This window comes from Felis catus, chromosome F2, assembly GCF_018350175.1.
Source record: "Felis catus isolate Fca126 chromosome F2, F.catus_Fca126_mat1.0, whole genome shotgun sequence".
Lineage (NCBI taxonomy): Eukaryota > Metazoa > Chordata > Mammalia > Carnivora > Felidae > Felis > Felis catus.
The window spans coordinates 38,196,335-38,218,606 of record NC_058385.1 but is presented as its reverse complement, the minus strand read 5'-3'; the positions used below and the strand labels follow the sequence as shown (position 1 = coordinate 38,218,606).

The window sequence follows — 22,272 nt, the reverse complement described above, 5'->3', positions numbered from 1 at the left end:
CATTTTCTTCACACCCTCCTCTTCTCACTCCACGTGTAGGTATGTGAGAATAGTTCTCATTGTGCAATGGAATCTTATTTTCTGCCATCCCCAAGCATTGCATTAAGGGTGTGCCTTGGGACTTGTCCTGGAGATGGGTCCAGAGAGGGGGTAGCTGGCCTGAGAGAGACAGCCACATGCCAGGGTTCCGAGAGGAAGATGAGCTTGAGCCCCGGCCCTGTCACTTCCCAGCCCTGTGACCTGGAGTGAGTGATTTCTTTCACTTGTCAGAGCCTCAGTTTCCTCACCTGAAAATGGGGCTACTAGGTGGGTGTAAGGAGGAGGCAGCAGTGAGCTGAGGCTCCCAAAGTTCTGAGCACTGTGTCTGGCATGTAGTAACTGCTCTCTCCATTTGTGCAGCAGTTCTCCTGGCTGTGTGTGTGGACCGTGTCCCCTCCACCATCCCATTGTCTTCTCACCTTCCTTCTCACCTTCTTCCAAATGTTCTCGATTTGTTACTGTTTTCATGAATGTGTTCATACTTTTGCTACAACAAATAGAATTGTTTTAACTGTTTTGTAATTTTATATAAATAGTACTGTACCCACATGTGTTTTTGCCATTCTTTTCTCATTTAGGTTTATGTTTTAAACTATTAACTTTTTGAATAAGTACAATAATCAAAATTGAAAACATGCAAAATGGCATGAATGGAAAATTTCCCTGCAATATCTATCCCGTAGTCACTGATTTCCTCTGATCAGAAGTAACCATTCTATCAGTTTCTTACGTAGATACTTCTAGAAATAGATAATGCATGCATAAGAATAAGTATATTCATAATAAATAGAATATTAGGCAACTTGTAAAATGAATGAAGCAGTTCTATATGTGCTGACATAAAAAAATCTCTTTTTATATACAAATAACTACATTTATTTTGTTGTTCATTTTCTCTTGATGGGCTTGGCACTTGTTTCTATATTATAGTAAATGCTACAGCGAACATCCCTCCACATATTTTATACGTGTTTGAGAGGTTCTCTGTGTTATAAAACTGAAGTAGTAGTAGTATATTAGCAGGTAATCTTTATAAGAAACGGGTGGTATGTTTTCTGAAGTGGTTGTACTTACATTCCCACCAGTAGTATGTGCCGGTTACAGTTGCTTCAGAGCCTACCACTTTTTAGCCATTTTAGGATGTGAGTGTTAGTATCTAATTATATTTTATTTATTTATTTATTTATTTATTTATTTATTTATTTATTTATTTATTTATAATTTACATCCAAGTTAGCATATAGTGCAATAATGATTTCATGAGTAGATTCCAGTGATTCATTCCCTATGTATAACACCCAGTGCTCATCCCAGCAAGTGTCTTCCTTAGTGCCCCTCACCCATTTAGCCCATCCCCCCACCCACAGCCCCTCCAGCAATCCTCTGTTTGTTCTCCATATTTAAGAGTCTCATGTTTTGTCCCCCTCCCTGTTTTTATATTATTTTTGCTTCGCTTCCCTTCTGTTCATCTGTTCTGTATCTTAAAGTCCACATATGAATGAAGTCATATGATAATTGTCTTTTCTCTGACCGACTTATTTCCCTTAGCATAATACCCTCTAGTTCCATCCACGTTGTTGTAAATGGCAAGATTTCATTCTTTTGATTGCTGAGTAATACTCCATTGTGTGTGTGTGTGTGTGTGTGTGTGTATACACACCACATCTTCTTTTTTTTAATGTTTATTTTTGACAGAGAGAGAGACAGAGACAGAGACAGAGTGTGAGTAGGGGAGGATCAGAGAGAGAGGGAGACACAGAATCTGAAGCAGGCTTGAGGCTCTGAGCCATCAGCACAGAGCCCAACACGGGGCTTGAACTCACGAACCATGAGATCACGACCTGAGCTGAAGTTGGATGCTCAACCGACTGAGACACCCAGGCGCCCCCATTCCACATCTTCTTTATCCATTCATCTGTCGATGGACATTTGGGCTCTTTCCATAATTTGGCTATGGTCAATAGCACTGCTATAAACATTGGGGTGTATGTGCCCCTTCAAAACAGTACACTTGTATCCCTTGGATATATACTTAGTAGTGCAATTGCTGGGTCATGGGGTATTTTTAACATTTTTGAGGAACCTCTTGAAGTTTTCCATAGTGGCTGTACCAGTTTGCATTCCACCAGCAGTGCAAAGGAGATCTTCTTTCTCCACATCCTCACCAACATCTGTTGTTCCCTGACTTATTAATTTTAGCCATTCTGACTGATATGAGGTGGTATCTCATTGTGGTTTTAATTCGTATTTCCCTGATGATGAGTGATGTTGAGCATCTTTTCATGTGTCGGTTGGCCATCTGGATGTCTTCTTTGGAAAAGTGTCTATTCATGTCTTTTGCCCATTTCTTCACTGGATTATTTTTTGGGTGTTGAGTTTCATAAGTTCTTTATAGATTCTGGATACTAATCCTTTATCTGATATGTCATTTGCAAATATCTTTTCCCATTCAGTTAGTTGCCTTTTATTTTTGCTGATGGTTTCCTTTGCTGTGCAGAAGCTTTTTATCTTGATGAGGTCCCAATAGTGCATTTTTGCTTTTGTTTCCCTTGCCTCTGTAGACGTGTTGAGTAAGAAGTTGCTGCGGCCAAGGTCAAAGAGGTTTTTGTCTGCTTTCTCCTATAGGATTTTGATGGCTTCCTGTTTAGGTCTTTCATCCATTTTGAATTTATTTTTGTGGTGTAAAAAAAAGTGGTCCAGGTTCATTTTTCTGCATGTCGCTGTCCAGTTTTCCTAACACCATTTGCTGAAGAGACTGTCTTTATTCCTTTCAATATTCTTTCCTGCTCTTGTCAAAGATTAGTTGGCCATATGTTTGTGGGTCCATTTCTGGCTCCTCTATTCTGTTCTATTGATCTAAGTATCTGTTTTTGTGCCAGCACCATACTGTCTTGATAATTAGAGCTTTGTAATACATCTTGAAGTCCGGGATTGTGATGCCTCCAGCTTTGGTTTTCTTTTTCAAGATTGCTTTGGCTCTTTGGGATCTTTTCTGGTTCCATACAAACTTTAGGATTGTTTGTTCTAGCTCTGTGAAGAATGCTGGTGTCACTTTGACAGAGATTCCATTGAATGTATAAATTGCTTTGGGTAGTATCGACATTTTAAAAATATTTGTTTTTCCAATCCAGGAACATGGAATATTTTTCTATTTTTTGTGTCTCCTTCAATTTCTTTCATAAGCTTTCTATAGTTTTCAGTGTGTAGCTTTTTCACCATTCCTTGGTATTTTATGGTTTTTTGGTGCAATTGTAAATGGGATTGGTTCCTTGATTTCTTTTTCTGTTGCTTTATTATTGGTGTATAGAAATGCAACTGATTTCTGTGCATTGATTTTATATCCTGAAACTTTGCTGAATTCATGGATCAGTTCTAGCAGTGTTTTGGTGGAATCTTTTGGGTTTTCCATATAGAGTATGATGTCATCTGCAAAGAGTGAAAGTTTGACTTCCTCCTTGCCAATTTGGATGCGTTTTATTCCTTTGTGTTGTCTGATTGCTGAGGCTAGGACTTCCAATACTATGTTGAATAACAGTGGCGAGAGTGGACATCCCTGACCTTAGGGGAAAAGCTCTGTTTTTCCCCATTGAGGATGATATTAGTGGTGGGTCTTTCATATATACGGCTTTTATCATTTTGAGTTATGATCCTTCTGTCCCTACTTTCTTGAGGGTTTTTATCAAGAAAGGATGTTGTATTTTGTCAAATGCTTTCTCTGCATCTATTGAGAGGATCATGTGGTTTTTGTCTTTTTATTGATGTGATGTATCATATTGACTGTTTTGCAGATGTTGAATCAGCCCTGCATCCCAGGTGTAAATCCCACTTGGTCATGGTGAATAATTCTTTTAATGTATTGTTGGATCCGGTTGGCTAGTATCTTGTTGAGGATTTTTGCATCCTCTAATTATATTTTAAATTTGCATTTTCATAATGATTAATGAGATTGAGCATCTTATCATGAACTTATTTGCCATTTGTATTTTTCTTTTTTTCCTTTTTGGTGAAGCATCTGTTCAAATATTTTGCGTATTTTTAATATTTGCGTTGTTTGTCTTTTTATCAGTGAATTGTAAGAGTGTTGAAAATTAGTATATCATATGTGTGTTTATTTCTAAACTCCCTATTATTTATTGATTTATATGTCTTTTCCCCCCACTTTATGGAGGTATAATTGACATGTAACATTGTGTCAGTTTAAGGTGTACAGTGTGATGATGATTTGATACATGCAATATGTTGCAGAATGTTTACCAAAATCAATTTAGTTAACACATCCTTAATTTTACATAATTATTTTGTTGTTGTTATGGTGAGAACATTTAAGATTTATTCTTTTAGCAACTTTCAGTTACACAACACAGTATTGTTAAGTATAGTTACACACTGTACATGGGTCTCCCATATGTCCATCTTTTTGTCAACATCACATTTTACTTATAGACTTCTGTAGCTTTATGATAAGCCTTCATTTCAGATAGTGAAAATTTACTGACTTTATTCTTTTTCAAATTTGTCTCAGCTCTCTAGGTCTTTTGCATTTCCATTAAGTTTTAAGTGAGCTTGTCAGTATCTACAGAAAGTCTGTTGGAATTTGATTGAGTCTAAAGATGAATTTGAGAAGAATTAACAACTTAACCATGTTGGCATATCTTACCGCTCTGTGTATTTTCTAGCATAAGGATCTTTTCTTCCATAAACATTCACTTTTCACTAGTTAAGCCAGCCTAACTACTACTAATCCTCCAAGTGTTGTTTAAGCATCACCGCCTATGTAAAACCTTTCCTGACATTTTTAAGTCAAGTTTTATTCTCTTACTCGTTCCTTCCATGACACTTTCTGCATATCTTCATTATAGAATTCTCAAATTTTATTGATTTGATTATGTAAGGTTGTAAAATTTGTAAGATTATACATGACTTTATTGTAATATGATAATTGAGATAACAAACTAACATAAAATTTTAGTAGATGTAAGTTCTTATATGCTATGAAAGATTTGAAATAATCAGTATATTTGAAATAATCAGTATTTTTAGTTGTTAATATATGCATAAATGATAAAGTACATTTTTTTCAGATTTCTTGACGTGTGATTTACAAAAATTGAATATATTTAGGTTATACAACATGATTTTTTATAAAGGTTTACAATCTGTTTAATGAATGTATACATCTTGATATTATTATAACAAGTTAATTACCACGTTCATCACCTGACATAGTTACCAGTTTTTGTGTGTGTGTGTGGTGGGAACAATTAGCAAATTTTAAGCATATAATACAATATTAATAATTATAACCACCATGCTTTATATTAGATCTCCAGAACTTACTTATCTTATAATTGAAAATTTGTATTCTTTGACCAGCATCTCCCCATTTTCTCTGTCCTCCACTCCTGGCAATCACCATTCTATTCTCTAATACTATGAATTTGACTTTTGAAATTTCACATATAAGTGAGATCATGCAATATTTGTCTTTCTGTGTCTGGCTTATTTCACTTAGTATGATGTCCTCTGTATTTCTGTGTCTGGCTTATTTCACTTAGTATAATGTCCTCCAGGTTCATCCATGTTGTCACATATGTCACGATTTGCTTCTCTTTTTATGGCTGAATAATATCCTGTTTATATATTTTTCGTATATCTCTATCACATTTTCCTTACCCATTCATCTGTTGATGGACTTGTGAATAATGCTATCGTGAATAATGATGCAGTGAACATGGGAATGCATAGTCTTCAAGACTGCGATTTTATTTCCTTTGGATGTATACCCCGAAGTGGGGATGATCGATCTTATGGCAGTTTTACATTTAATTTTTTTGAGGAACTTCCATAATGTTTTCCAAAATCGCTGAACCAGTTTACATTCCCACCATCATTGTACAAGGATTCCTTTTCGCCCCCAACCCCCGTTCTTGCTAGCACTTCTTGTCTTTTTGATAATAGCCTTCCTAACAGGTGTGAGGTGGTATCTCAGTCTAGTTTTGATTTGCATTACCCTCACGATTTAGCAGTGTTAAGCATCTTTTCATGTGCTTCTTGGCCATTTGTGTGTTTTCTTTGGAAAAATGTTTATTCAGGTCTTTTGCCTATTTTTAAATCATATTATTATTATTATTATTATTATTATTATTATTTTGCTGTTGTGTTGTATGAGATCTTTATATATTTTGGATATTAATCCCTTATTGCTAATATGGTTGGCAAATATTTTCTCCCATTCTGTTGGTTGCTGTTTCATTTTGTTGATTGCTGCTTTTGCTGTGCAGAAGCTTTTTAGTTTGATGTAGTCCCACTTAATTTTGCTTTTTTTGCTTGTGCTTTTGATGTCATATCCAAAAAATCATTGCCAAGACCAGTGTCAAGGAACTTTTTCAATATGTTTTCTCCTATGAGTTTTATAGTTTCAGATCTTCTATTTGTTTTTGGTCCATTTTGAGGACATTTTTGTGTAGTGTAAGAGTCCAATTTCATTCTTTTGCATGTGGATATCTAATCTTTTCAAGATTTTTAAGGGACTCATGACCCCAAGATCAAGAGTTGTATGCTTTACTGACTGAGCTACCCAGGCGCCCTATTATGTCTTTTTATGTTAGCATTGTAATGTTTTGATTATTATAACTTTGTAATATAGTGTGGAAGTGTGATGCCTCCAGCTTTGTTCTTCTACTCAAGATTACTTTGGCTACTCAGGGTCTTTTGTGGTTCCATATGAATTTTAGAACTGCTTTTCCTATTTCTGTAAAAACTGTTACTGGAATTTTGAAAGGGATTGTACTGAATCTGTAGATCAGTTTAGGTAGTAAGAACTTTTTAACAATATTCTTTCAATCCATGAACACAGGATATCTTTCCATTTATTTGTGTCATCTTTAATTTCTTCAGTGTCTTATAGTTTTCCACATACAAATATTTTACCACCTTGGTTAAATTTATTAGTAAGTATTTTATTCTTTTAGATACTATTTTAAAAATGTGTTTTAATTTTTTTTCAGATTAAAATTTACTTTTAAGTTTGATTTAAGGCTTGCATTTTAGTGTCAGTGAAGTGTGCCTCTGCTGCAATTTTGAAATTTAAAAAACTAATTTTTAAAAAGGACCATAACATTCATATTATAGTTTATTAAATCTAACAGGAACAAACACCTTGGAGAATGAAAATCTTTGCCATTTTCATATATTTTCTACCTCTACTTAAGAATAAAAATTTTGTTAAAATTTGATTTTTTTTTCCTGATAACTTATTTTGGTGACTCGTACCGTAGAATTATCTCATTACTTTTCATTTTGTCATAGGGTTAGATAACTTTCTGACTTCATGGAGTTACCTTGGTAGATTTGCGAATATTTAAGGAATGGGCTATAACTTGCTACTACAATGACTGATAGAGCAGAGATGTTCATTTTTTAGGATAGATTTTTCCAGAGAAACCTACCTTAATGAATTACCATGGTTCAGAGTATGGCCTACTGTTTGCAAACTGATTTTTGTCAGCAAAAGAGATGATTTTTTTTAATGTATGTTTATTTTTGAGAGAGAGAGAGAGAGAGAGAGAGAGAGAGAGAGAGAGAGAGAGAGAGAGAGAGAGAGCATGAGCTGGGAAGGGGCAGAGACAGAGGGGGACAGAGGACCCAAAGTGGGCTCTGTGCTGAGAGCAGTGAAACTGATTAAGGCTAGAACTCATGAACTGGGAGATTATGACCCGAGCCAAAGTCGGCTGCTCAACCGACTGATCCACCCAGGTGCCCCAAGAGATGCTATATCTTAAGGATAGATTATATATATTGACCCAAGTTTGTGAAACTGATTTATAAAATCATAAAACCCATTATTTTATCATGAGAAATTTACGGTCTTGTGCTCTGACATTCTCTTATTGGTTCCACTATTATATGCACTAGGGAGATTTATGGGAAGCTAAATTGTAATCAGGGTACTTCTTGGTGAGAATGGAATCAGAAGAGGAGTTAGTTAAAAATCCTGACAAATAGTTAAAGATATCTGTGAATATATTTTGAAAGAATTTTTTGCCTTTAATAAGCGTTCTTAGAAGGTTGCTTATCCTTTATGGCCAGAAATAATGTCTTGACTAATACTTTGATTGTTTAGGAAAATAGTTTTGGCTGCTAAAAAAAAAAGGTTATATAAAGTTTTTAGGCCATAGTTAAAAGGTATATTTTCTTATTCTTTCAATAGTGTAAGACGAATGGAATGCAAGCCTTTTCTCAAGGTCATAATGAACCACAGCAACATCAGTCTCCAGTTAAAAAAGGTAAATTTTTACCATAATTCTTAAATTTCATAAGGGAGTCTTAGTATTCATGGTAAGTTAATATTTGCTTAGCTGCAAACCTCATGTGTACAGGAAGTTTTATTATATTTTTTTTGGTTGATTTCTGGCTATAGTAATCATGCTATAGGTTTGACTGCTTTAGGGGAGAGACCATAATAACAAGGCTTATACAAGATAGAAGTTTATATCTGTATCTTTTTTTTAAGTATTTTTTATTATTTAAAAAAATTTTAATGTTTATTTATATTTGAAAGAGAGAGAAAGAGTGTGATCAGGGGAGGAGCAGAGAGAGACAGAGACAGAATCTGAAGCAGGCTCCAGGCTCTGAGTTGTCCTCACAGAGCCCAATGTGGGACTCAAACTCAAGATCCATGAGATCATGACTTGAACTGAAGTCGGACACTTAACTGACTGAGCCACCCAGGCACCCCTATTTCTGTATCTTCCGTATCAGCTCATAATTGAGCTGGTGTGTTCATTCTGCTCTGATGAAATACTACTGGACTCAGTCTCATTGCTTTGCCATCTTTAATGTATGGCTTCTGTCTCATTGCCCAAGATGAATGCCTTGGATCCAGCCATCCTGTTCCTTATCTAGCCATCAGGAAGGAAGGGGAGAGGTAGTTCTCCTTAAAAGAATGATCCATAAAGTAGCATGTATCACTTTCACTTGGTATCTCATTGGCCAGTACTTATTCGTGCTGTACAAAACAGACTGGAAAATGTAATCTTTTTTTTTTTTTTTATTTTTTTTTTCAACGTTTATTTATTTTGGGGACAGAGAGAGACAGAGCATGAACGGGGGAGGGGCAGAGAGACAGGGAGACACAGAATCGGAAACAGGCTCCAGGCTCTGAGCCATCAGCCCAGAGCCCGACGCGGGGCTCAAACTCACGGACTGCGAGATCGTGACCTGGCTGAAGTCGGATGCTTAACCGACTGCGCCACCTAGGCGCCCCTGGAAAATGTAATCTTTAGCTGAGTAGCCTGCTAATTCTGTTACTAAAGCAGAAGGGAAGAACTGCTCTTGGGGATAACCAATAGTCTCCCCCACCAGCGACTTTTTATTTAATGAAATAAAAATTATTTAGTCTAAATTTTTGTCAATTTTTTGTTTAAAAGTTATGAAAATACTCTATTACCTTTTTTATTCTAGTATTTAACTCCATATTTCTAAATAAAATGTTTCAATTGTTTCCAAATTTAAAATTGTTTTGATATTCTATATTGGCAGCCTATTGTGGAAAATAAGAATTTAATGTCTTCCATGTCACTTCCCTCACTTCTTCACCCTTCTTTCTCCCCTCCCCACCATATAGTCATTTCACAAATTTTAGGGAAAGCATTATCACTCTTTATATTATATGACTATGTAAATACAGTTGTTTAGCCAAGAGGTGCATATGTCTTGCATACAGTCCATCGTTTTTTCTTGGAGCTAATGTTTGCATTGTTTTTCTATGTGACTCTTGTTAACTTTTTCCCTTAAATGCTCCAACAATGCTCTTACACTTACCTGTAATATTTTTCTTATGCACAAATATATCAATTTGTATTCCACACCCCCCCACTCCCCCCGCCCAAGGAAACTTTTCCTTCAGAATCCTCCATTATCTTGTTCCAGTATAGACTACTCTTCAGTACTGTTGTCCTAGAATGTACTTTACTATTATCTTGGGACACCCCTTTACAATTCTTTGGTTTCTTTCTTCTTTTTTAATTGAAGTATAATTCACAATTTAAGCCATTTTAAAAGGTATATTTGGTGGCTTTTAGTACAGTATTATACAACCATTACCACTGTCTAGTTCTAGAACAACTTTATCATCCCAGAAGGAACCTCAAATCCCTTAGTCGTCATTTTCCATTCTCCCCTTTGCCTAGCCATTGACAAACCCCAATCTACTTTTTGTCTTAATGGAGATATTTATTCCGGGTATCTCATGTAATGGAATTATCTTATATATGACCTTTAGTGTCTGGTTTCTTTCACTTAATGTAAGGTTCTCAAGGTTCATCCATATGTAGCATGTATCAGTACTTCATTCTTCCTGTTTATGGCTGAACGATATTTTGTTGTATGGATATGCCACATTTTATTTATCTCTTAGTTGATGGACATTTGGGTTGTAAAGTTTTTGGCTATGATGGATAGCTATAAATATTTTTGTACAAGTATTTGAACACCCGTTTTCATTTCTCTTGGATATATACCTGGGAGTAGACTTGACAGGTCATATGGTAATTCTGTGTTTAACTTTTTGAGGAACTGTCAAACTGTTTTCCACAGTGGCTGCACCATTTTACATCCCCACTAACAATGTGTGAGGTTTTCAATTTCCTGACGTCCTTGTTAGGATCTTTTTTTTATTATAGTAATTCCAGTGGGTGTGAAGTATCTCATTGTGATTTTGGTCTGCATTTCTCGAATAAGTAAGGGTATTGAGTGTCTTTTTCCTGTGCTTGTTGGCCATTTGTGTATTTTCTTTGGAGAAAGGTCTATCCAAGTCCCTTGACCATATTTCAGTTGGATTATTTTGTTGTTGAGTTATAAAAGTTCTGGACACTAGACTCTCATCTGTTTTCTTTCTGCTACTTTCCTTCTTTCCCCCTCCCCTGCCCATGCTCACTTCCCTTGTCCCCCTCCATACACACTCACATACATGTGTATATAAGAAATCTGATATATATATGCATATATATTAGACCCTTATCAGATGTCTGATACTAGGCTCTTACCAGATATATTCATATCAGGTATATAATTTGCACATATTTTCTACTATACTGAAGTTTCTTTTCATTCTCTTGTTAGTGTTCTTACATGTACAAATTAAAAAAAAATTGATGAAGTCTGATTTATCTTTTTTATTTTGTTGTTCATGCTTTTGATGTCATATCTAGAAATCATTGCCAAATCTCAGATCATGGAGATTTACCCCTATGAGTTTTATAATTTTAACTCTTACATTTAGGTGATGATCCATTTTGAGTTAGGTTTTGTATATGGTGTTAAGTATAAGCCCAACTTCATTTTCTTTTCTTTTCTTTTTTTTTTTTTGCATTGGCTATCCAGTTGCCTCATCACCGTTTGTTAGACTATTTTTCTCTCCAGTGAATTGTCTTGGCACCTTTGTTGAAAATTATTTGACCATAGGAGTATGTGTTTATTCCTGGGCTTTTAGTTCTGTTTCCTTGATCTTTATTCTGTCCCAGTACCACACTGTTTTGATTACTATAGCTTTATAGCAAGTTTTGCAACTGGGAAGTGTGAGTCTTCAACTTTGTTCTTTTTCAAGGTTGTTTTGGTTATTTGGGTTTTTTTGCAATTCCATGTGATTTTTAAGATCAACTTTTCCATTTCTGCAAAAAAGGCTCTTCTTTCAAAAGGAATTTGGTAGCAATGACAATGAATTTGTAGATCACTTGGGGGATTATAACAATATTAAATTTTTCAGTCCATGAACATGGGGTGTATTTCCACTTATTTTAGTCTTTATCAGCGTCTTAGTTTTCAATGTACAAGTCATGTACCTCTTCGGTTTAATTTATTCCTAATTATTCTTTGTCAAGCTAATGGAATTGTTTTCTTAATTTCCTTTTTTAAAAGTTTATTTAGAGAGAGAGATGAGAGAGAGGGCAGAGAGAATGCCAAGTAGGCTCCACACTGCCAGTGTAGAGCCCAATATGGGGCTTGAACTCGTGAACCGTGAGATCATGACCTGAGCCAAAATCAAGAGTCAGATACCCAACCAATTTAGCCACACAGGCGCCCCTTTAATTTCCTTTTTTGATTGTTCATTGATAGGGTAGAAAATACAGTTGATTTTGTGTAGGGACATTACTGTCAGCTTACAAAAAATAAAAAGGATGATAAGAAAATACTATAAATAGTTAAGTGTATGCCAGCAAAGCAGATAACCTAGATGCAATAGAAAAATTACTAAAACACAGAAATTACCACAACTTCTTAAGATGGTATAGAATATCTGAATAAACATCTAGCAAGTTAGGAGATTGAATTTGTAACAAAAAATATCCTACCAAAGAAAAGTCCAGGACTTGATGGCTCCACTGGTGAATTCCATCAAACATTTAAAGAAGAATTAATACCACTTTCTCAAATTCTTCCAAGAATTGAAGAGGAAGGAACACTTCTCAACTATCCTTTGGGGCAAGTATTACTCTGATACCAAAGCCAGACAAAGACATCATGTGAAAAGAAAACTACAGATCAATATCCCTTAGAATATAGGCACAAAATACTAACAAACCAAATCCAGCAGCAAAGAAAAAAGATTATATACCATGGCCACGTGGGATTAATCCCAAGAATCCAAGAGTAGTTCAGCATGTGAAAATCAATTTGTGTAATAGACCACATTAACAGAATGCAGGGACAAAAAAAAAAAAATACATCACCATCTCAGCTGATGCAGAAAAAGCATTTGACAAAATCCAATGCCCTTTCTTAATAAACACTCTTAGCAAGCAAGAACTAAAAGGGAATTTCCCCAACATAATAAAGGGTGTATATCAAAAACCCATAGCTAACATCATAATTAGTAGTGAAAAACTGCAAGTTTTCCCCCACCAAGATCAAGAACAAGGCAAGGATACCCACTTTCACCACTTAAATTCAACATTATACTGCAAGTTCTAACCAGAGCAGTTAGTTAAGAAAAAGAAATAAAAGACATTCAAATTGGAAGGGACAAAGTAATGTTATATCTATTCACAGGTGATACAACCTTATACGTACAAAATCCTAAATCCATAGTATAGTAAATGTAAAAAATTATTAGCTAATAAATGGATTCAGCAAAGTTGCAGGTTACAAAATCTTTTTATTCATGATTTTAGTAATTTGAGTCCTTTTTCTAGTTGACCTTTGTCATTTTGATCTTTTCAAATAATCAACTTTTGGTTTATTGATTATTACTTTTCTATCTCTATTTCATTTATCTTTAATCTTTATTATTTGATTCTGCTAGCTTTTTATTAGTCTGCTCTTTTTCTAGAAGTTCTTAATATTTGATGTTAGGTATTTGAGTTGTTCTTTTTAATTTTTATTTATTTATTTTTAAAGTTTATTTATTTTGAGAGAGTACAAGCCGGGGAGGGACAGAGAAGGAGAGAGAGAATCCCAAGCAGGCTCTGTGCTGATAGCATGGGTAGTACCTGACACGGGGCTCAGTCCCACGAACTGTGAGATCGTGACCTAAGCCGAAACCAAGACTCAGTGCTTAACTGACTGAGCCACCAAGGTCCACTTGAGCTGTTCTTTTTTAAAGTAGGTATTTGTAGTTATAACTTTTGCTCTGAGCGCTGCTTTTGCTGTATCTTTTAAAGTTGTGTCTTTGTTTTCTTTTGTCTCTATATTTTCTCAGTATTCTTTGATCCATTGGTTTGAAAGTATGTTTCTAATTTCTACGAATTTATGCATTTTCCAGTTTTGCTTCTGTTATTGATTTCTAGGTTCATTGCATTATGGTCAGAGAGGATATTTTGTATGATACCGTTGTTTTTTAAATTAAGCCTTACTCTGTAGCCTAAGGTGGTTCATCCTGGAGAAAGTTTCATGTGTACTTCAGAAGAATGTATATTCTGGTGTTTTTGAGTGAAGTATTCTGTATATGCTTGTTAGGTTTAGTTGGCTTATAATGTTGTTCATGCCCGCCATTTATTTCCTTGTTGATCTTCTGTCTAGTTTTCGGTTCATTATTGAGAGTGGGGTTTTGGAGTCTCCAGTTGTTGTTATTAAACTCTGTGTTCCTCCAATTTGGTCTGTTTTTTTCTTCTGTTGTTAAGTACTATATAATTATTATCACTTTAATGAATTGACCCTTTTAACATCATATATACAGATATGTATGTACACATATGTATATATGATGTTACCTATTTATCTATTATAACAATTTTTGTCTGTTTTCATCTGTTATTGATATACCCATTCCAGCTATCTTTTGGTTATTGTCTGCATCAAATATCTTTTCATTCATTCACTTTCAGCTTATTTTTGTAATTGAATCTAAAGTGAGTATGTGTAGACAGCATATGATTGGGTCCTATTTTTAAGCCATTTTGCCAATCCACACCTTTTAATTGGAGTGTTTATTACTGACAATTAATTGTAATTTCTAATAAGGAAGGACTGACTCCACCCATTTTGCTATTTCTATAACTTTTATATCCTTTTTGTTTTTCATTTCCTCTTAATGAAATATTCTATTTAATAGATTCTACTGTATCGTTTTTTTCCTTTTCATTTCCCTTACTATATATATTTTTTAAGTTTATTTATTTTGAGAGAGAGAGAGATACACACACATGCCTGAGTGGGGGAGGGACAAAGAGAGAGGAGAGAGAGAATCCTAGTCAGGCTCTGCACTGTAAGCATGGAGCTCTGTGCAGGGCTTGAACCCATGACCATGAGATCATGACCTAAGGTGAAATCAAGAGTCAGAAGCTCAACCAACTGAGCCATGCAAACACCCCATCCCTTACTGTATATTTTGAGGTTATTTTCCTAGTGGTTGCACTGGGAAATAACTTTAATTTACACAATCTAGTTTGAATTAATATCCATTTAGTTTCAATATTATAAAAATATTTTGCTCCTATAGTTTCATTCCAACTTTACATTGGCATTGTCACAAATTCCATCTTTACATGTTGTGTAATCTATCAACCTAGATATATAATTCTGAATTTTTATCTATTTCTCTTTCAAATCACATAGAAATAAAGCGGAGTTACATCCAGAAATTCATTGCTACTAGTTTTTAACTTACCAATGTAGTTAGGTTTACTAGTGTTTACTTCTCAATGTGGGTTCCAGTTACTTTGTACTTTTTTATTTCAGCTTAAAAGATTCCCTTTAGCATTTTCTCTAAGGCAAGTTTACAAACAATGAAATCTCAGTTTTTGCTTATCTATGACTGTCTTAGGTTCTTTTTCATTTCTAAAGGTAGTTTTGCTGGTAGTAGATATTTTTGGTTGAGAGTTTTTTGTTTTCAGTACTTTGTCTTCCCACTGCCTTCTGGTCCCTGTGATTTCTGATGAGAAATCAGTGTTTTTCCCTTATAAGTGACAAACTGCTACTCTTACTGACTTCAAAATTGTCTTATAACAGTTTACTTGTAATGGCATCTTGGTGTGAATCTCTTTGAGCGTATTCAGTTTGTAGTCCATTGAGCTTCTTGATTGTGTCAGTGTGTGTATTTCATCAGATTTGGGAAGTTTTCTCTTATTATTTTTTCAAACATTCTTTTTGCGCTTTCTCTTCCTGTGGCTCCCATTATGCATTTGTTGCTATTCTAGCTGTGGTCACACAGATCTCTTAGGCTCTGTTCATTTTTAATTCTTTTTTCTTTATACTCCTCACACTGGGTAATGTCAATTGACTTATCTTTAGATTTGCGGATTCTTTCTCTGCCTGCTCATATCTGCTGTTGAACCATTCTAATGAATTTTTCACTTTGGTTATTGTACTTTTTTCTTCAGAATTTGTTTGGTTCCTCTTTATGATTTTGATTTCTTTATTGATATTTTCTGCTTGGCAAGACATTGTCTCAAGATTTCCTTTAGTTCTTCAAGCATGTTTAAGATAGTTTATTTAAGGTCTTTTTCTAGTACGTCCAATATCTGCATCCTCAGAGAAAGTTTCTATTTCTTTTTTTTTCTTTTCCTACGTTGGGGGCCATACTCTCTTAATTCTTAGCATGCATTGTACTTGAAAACTGAGTATTTTGAATATAATGTGTTAACTCTGGAAATCAGATTTTCTCCCTTTTTTAAGGTCTGTTGTTGCTGCTTGTCATTTTTGTTGTTTGGTGACTTTTCTGAACTGACATTGTAAAGTCTGTGTTTTTCACATGTGGCCACTCACGTCTCTGTTCTGATATCTTCATGGTCAGCTGATGATTGAGCAAAGAATTCCTTCAATACCTAGAACCAAAAAAAAACAGAAAAGGAAAAAAAAACCCTTTCCCAAATCTTTGCATATGGTTTGCTTCTATATATGTGTTGGGGTCTGCTTTCAGTACTCAGTTTGGCATTTTACAGCTCTTCCTTTGACTTTACTTGTTTCCGAGGAACCTGAAGGTTAGCCAGAGGTGACATCTTAGGACCTTCTCAAGCCTTTCTGAGCATGAACCTAGCCTTTAGCATGCATGTAGTCTTCTAGATTCCTGGGAACATTTGAGTCTTTCAGTGCCTTATTCCCAAAAGCATTTTTTTCCCTAGTTTTCTTCCCAAGCTTTCTGAGTTTTCCTATTGTTTGCTTTAATTGTTATCCCTTGTCCCAGGTGGAACTGGCTAATATATTTCCCTATAAATGTTTTGTCAAATGGATTCAGATAGCAGTCTTCTCCCTGGGATAGTTTTTAGTTGAGATATAACTAGGCAAATCCTTTGAGATGATTCTTTAGGGAGTCACCAGACAGGTAAAAATGAACAACCACAGTTCTCTGAGAATATGGTTTGCACTCTTCTCTCCAGTCCTGGGAGCCTGTGTCAGGAAAGAGAGCATTTGTTTTCAAGGCCACTGCCAAGCTGGATTAGGACGTAAGCATCCCTCTGGTTTTGTTAGCTTTTGATTCCAGAATTCAGAAAAAAGTTGGTTCTGGAAGTTTTTTGACAGTTTATTTGTTGCTTTGGTGGAAGAATAGACTTCTAGGGTTTCTTTCTTGGTCCCTTTGGCTGACATTACTCTCTTCTGTTTCCTGATCCCTTTGTTTTCTTCTTTTTTGATTTACCTCCTCATTTTGCTCAAGTTCATTTTCCAGGAGCTTCAAAAAAAGGGTATTAGTTTGGTAAATTCTTTGAATTTATGTATTTGAAAATGTACTAATTACATGCTTGACTGATAGTTTGGCTAGATAGAATGAATTTCTAAAGGTTATGCTAAGCGAAGAAGCCAGACACAAAATATTGGACATTGTATGATTGATTCCATTTATATACAGTTTCTAGAAAAGGCAAATCCATAGAAAGGAAGTAATTGCTTAGATGGGATGGGATTGAGAATGAGAGTGACTACAAATGGGAGTGAGGTGTCTAATATTATATGTTAGAGTATAAGTATTCTAAAAATAGATTGTGACAATGGTTTCCCAACTCTGTAAGTATACCAAAAGTCATTCAATTGTATACTCAAAATGAAGGGCAGAGAGAGAGGGAGACAACACAGGCTCCATGCTGACAGAGTGGAGTCCCACATGGGGCTCAGACCCACAAACCATGAGATCATGACCTGAGCCAACACCAAGAATCATAAACTTAACTGACTGAGCCACCCAGGTGCCCCTGGAAAGCATAACCAATGTTTCTATGAACATTCTTGTAAAAGTTTTTGGGTAGACATGTTTTCATTTCTCGTGGGTAGAAGTGGGATTACTGGGTCATATGGTAAATGTGTGCCTAACTTCATGACAAATTTGTTTCAGGTGACTATCGCCAGCAATAGCTGCAAATTCTAGTTGCTTTTAGTCCCTGCCAGCACTTGGTATTAACAGTTCATCTGATTTTTAGTTTTTGCAATTCTGAGAGATCCTGATTTCCAAATTACTACAAGCTTGGCAGTTTTACTACTGGTTCTCTACCAAAGAGAAATGAAAAATATGTCCAACAAAAGCTTGTAGTATACCCCCATTTTATTCAAGTTGGCAAATGTTGGCTTAAAGTTATTCATTGTATTCTCTTATTTCCTGTTTAACATCTGTACAATCTGTGGTAACCATCCCTTTTTGATGCTTGGCATTTGTTTTTTTGTGTTCTTTTCTGCATCAATTTATCTATCTTGATATTTGTCAAATTTGTTTCTCCTTTTTCAAAGAACCAGCTTTTGGCATTTTAATTACATATATTGTTTTCTGTTTTGGTGATGTCTCCTTAAGAAATTCTTAAGTATAAGAAAGAAATTTCTGGGGCTCCTGGGTGGCTCAGTCTTGGGTAAGCATCTGACTTTGGCTCAGGTCATGATCTCACCGTTCTTCAGTTCGAGTCCCGCGTCGGGCTCTGAGCTGACAGCTTAGAGCCTGGAGCCTGCTTCAGATTCTGTGTCTCCCTTTCTCTCTGCTCCTCCCCAACTCATGCTCTGTCTCTCTCTCAAAACTGAATAAAAGTTAAAAAAAAAATAAAAAAAAAAAGAAATTTCTTGTAGTTTGTTATTATTTTCTAGCATTTTAAAGTAGATTGTTAGGTCATTTGTTGTAGATGTTTTCTTATAAGAATTTATAAATTTCCCTTGGACCACTGCTTTAGCTGAATTTGTTTAGCACAAATTTTGACATGTTATATTGCCATTCACCTTAAAATATTTTTTAATTTCCTTATTTCATCTTTGACTTGTGAATTATTTTAAAGTATGTTGTTTACTTCTAAGATATTTGAAGTTTTTCTGGATTTCTTATTATAGATTTGTTAACTTTATCAGAGTCTGTATGATTTCAAGTCTCTTAAATTTATTTTTTTTTGCATTTTTTATTGGAGTACAATTGACATGTACATTATATTAGTTTGATATGTACAATATGATTCAAAATTTGTATATTGGAAAATGACCATCTCAATAAGTCTAGTTAACATTTGTCACCATACATAGTTACAAATTTTTATTTCCTCATGTTGAGAACTTTATGTTGTACTCTCTGCAACTTTCAAATGTGCAATACAGTATCATTAACTATAGTCACCACGCTGCACATTACATCCCCATGATTTATTTATTTTATAACTGGAAATTTATACCTTTTGACCCCCTTTCCCTACTTTATCCACTCTTCACCCCCTGTTTCTGGCAACCACCAATCTGCTCTGTGACCTCAGATTTTTTTTTTTCTAATTCCACATATAAGTGAGGTTGTGCAGTATTGTCTTTCTCTATCTGAGTTATTTCACTTTGCTTAATACCCTCTAAGATCATTCATGTTGTCACAAATGACAAGATTTCATTCTTTTTTATGATTAACATTCCATTGTGTATGTATATATATCTCTTTATACATTATCAGTAGACAGGATGCTTCCATATTTTGGTTATTGTAAATAACGCTGCAGTGAACATAGGGGTACAAATATATTTTTGAATTAGTGTATTTGTTTTCTTTGGGTAAATACTCAGAAGTGGAATTGCTGGATTTTATATTTCCATTTTTAATTTTTTGAGGAAACTTCAATACTGTGTTTCAGAGTGGCTATACCAATTTACATTTCCACCAACAGTACATGAGTTCCCTTTTCTCCATATCTTTGTCAGTGTTTGTTATTTCTTGTCTTTTTGATACTAGCAATTTTGACTGGTATGAAGTGATAGCTAATTGTGGTTTTGATTTGCATTTCTCTGATATTTAAATGTTGAGCATATTTTCATGGGTCTGTCATCTGTATGCTTATTTTTTTGGGAAAAATGTCTATTCAGCTTCTCTGCCCATTTTTTAATTGGATTTTTTGGTGTTGAGTTGTTGAGTTCTTTATATATTTTAGATGTTAACCATTATCAAATGTATCATTTGCACATATCTTCTCCCATTCAGTAGGTTGACTTTTCATTTTGTTGACTGTTTCTTTTGCCTTTCAAAAGCTTTTTAATTTGATATAGTCCCAATTATTTTTGCTTTTTTCTCTCCTAAGAGACAGATCCAAAAAAATATTGCTAAGACTGAGGTCCAAGAGATTACTGCCTTATATTTTATTTTAGGAGTTTTATGGTTTTAAGTCTTACTTTTAGCTCTTTAATCCATTTTATTTTTGTGTGTTGTATAAGAAAGTGGTCCAGTTTCATTCTTTTGTATAGATTATCATAGATTAATTGACCATATAAATGAGGGTTTATTTCTGGGCTCCCACTTCTGTTTCATTGATATTTCTTTTGTGCCAGTACCATAATGTTTTGATTGCTATAGCTTTGTAGTATAGTTTGAAATTGGAGTGTGATAACTCCAGCTTTGTTTTTCCTCAAGATAGATTTGGCTGCTCATGGTCTTTTTTGGTTCCATACACGTTTTAGGATTTTTGTTGTTGTTGTTCCATTTCTGTGAAAAATGCCATTAGTATTTTTTTATGCTTATTTTTGAGAGAGAGAGAGAGAGAGGCAGAGAGAGAGGGAGACAGAATCTGAAGCAGGCTCCAGGTTCTGAGCTGTCAGCACAGAGCGTGATGTGGGGCTTGAACTCACAGACTGCAAGATCATGATCTGAGCTGAAGTCGGACGCTTAACCAACCCAGCCACCCAGGTGCCCCAATGCCATTAGTATTTTGATAGGGATTGCATTAAATCTGTAAGTTGCATTGGGTAATATGAAAATTTTAGCAATATCAGATCTTCCAGCCCATGAGCATGGGATATCTTTCCACTTACTTGTGTCATCTTCAGTTTCTTTTATGAGTGTCTTACAGTTTTTATTTTTTTATTTTAATTTTTTTTTTTTGAGAGAGACAGAGCATGAGTGGATGGGGGAGGGGCAGAGAGAGAAGGAGACACAGATCTGAAATAGGCTCCAGGCTCCAAGCTGTTAGCACAGAGCCTGATGTAGGGCTCAAACCCATGAACTGAGAGATCATGACCGGGGCCGAAGTCGGATGCTCGACCGACTGAGTCACCTAGGTGCCCCGAGTGTTTTACAGTTTTTAGGGTGTAGGTTTTCCACCTCCTTGACTAAATTTATTCCTAGGTATTTTATTTTTCTGATGCAGTTGTAAATGGGATATTTTCTTAATTTCTCTTTATGATAATTTGTAATTAGTGTGTAGAAATGTAATAGATTCCTGATTTTTAATTTTGTATCCTGCACCTGACCGAATTCACTTAGTCTGATAGGTTTTTCATGGAGTCTTTAGTGTTCTCCATATATAGTACCATGTAATCTGCAAATAGTGACAGTTTTAACTTCTTTCTTACCAGTTTGGATGCCCTCTATTTCTTTTTCTTGTCTGATTGCTGTGGCTAGGACTTCTAGTACTATGTTGAATAAAAATGACAAGAGTGGACATCCTTGTCTGGTTCCTGATCTTAGAGAAAAAGCTTTCAGGTTTAACCATTGGATATGATTTTACCTGTGGGTTCATGATACATGGATTTTATTATGTTGAAGTATGTTTCCTCTGTACCCACCACTATGATCTTTTTAATGTATTGTTGAACTTTGTTCACTAATATTTTGTTGAGGATTTTTGCATCTGTTTATCAAGGCTTGAATTTTTTTGTGGCATCCTTTTCTCATTTTGTATCAGGGTAATGCTAGTCTCATGAGTTTAGAAGAATTCCCTCCTCTTCTGTTTCTTGGAAAAGTTTCAGAAGGATTGGCATTAATTCCTTGAATGTTTGCTAGAATTCATCAGTGATGTCATCTGGTCCTAGATTTTTATTTGATGGGAGGTTTTTAATTGTTGGTAACAGTCTCCTTGCTAATAATTTGTTCAGATTTTCTCTTCTTCATGATTCAGTTTTGAGAGATTATATATTTCTAGGAATTTACCCATTTCTTACAGGTTGTCAAGTTTGTTTGATGTATAATTGTTAATAGAAGTCTTTTTGTATGTAATTTTTTGTATGTCTGGTATTATTTTTGTAATGTCTCATTATTTGTGATTTTGAGTCCTCTTTTTTCAAGCCCCTTAACTTTATTGAGACTTGTTTTATAGCCCAGAACATGGTCTATTTGAAAATAATTTGTATTTTTCAGTTGTTGATGTAGTTTCTATAATTGTTAAATTAAGATGTTGATATTGTGCAGATCTAAGTATTTTCTAATTTTTTGTCCAGTTCTATAAACTGCTGAAGAGGTAGTTTTATATTATCTTATGTTTTTGTGGAATTGTCTATTTCTTTTATTTCCTTCCATGTATTTTGAAACTTTGTCATTAGACACAACGTATCAGTAATTATCTCTTTAGTTGATATTAAAATAGCCACTCCAGCCTT

General features: G+C 34.9%; 1 protein-coding gene across 3 annotated transcripts in view; it reads left to right on the top strand.

Annotated features, from left to right (window-relative positions):
- The window catches only part of CF2H8orf88 (chromosome F2 C8orf88 homolog), a 37,191-nt gene that overhangs the window by 10,215 nt on the left and 4,704 nt on the right, over positions 1 to 22,272 (top strand). For all 3 annotated transcript variants that reach the window (XM_023248412.2, XM_011291305.4, XM_023248411.2), the window contains exon 4: positions 8,249 to 8,324. In XM_023248412.2, the coding sequence (XP_023104180.1) occupies positions 8,249 to 8,324 (76 nt within the window). The remainder of the gene's footprint in view (positions 1 to 8,248; positions 8,325 to 22,272) is intronic.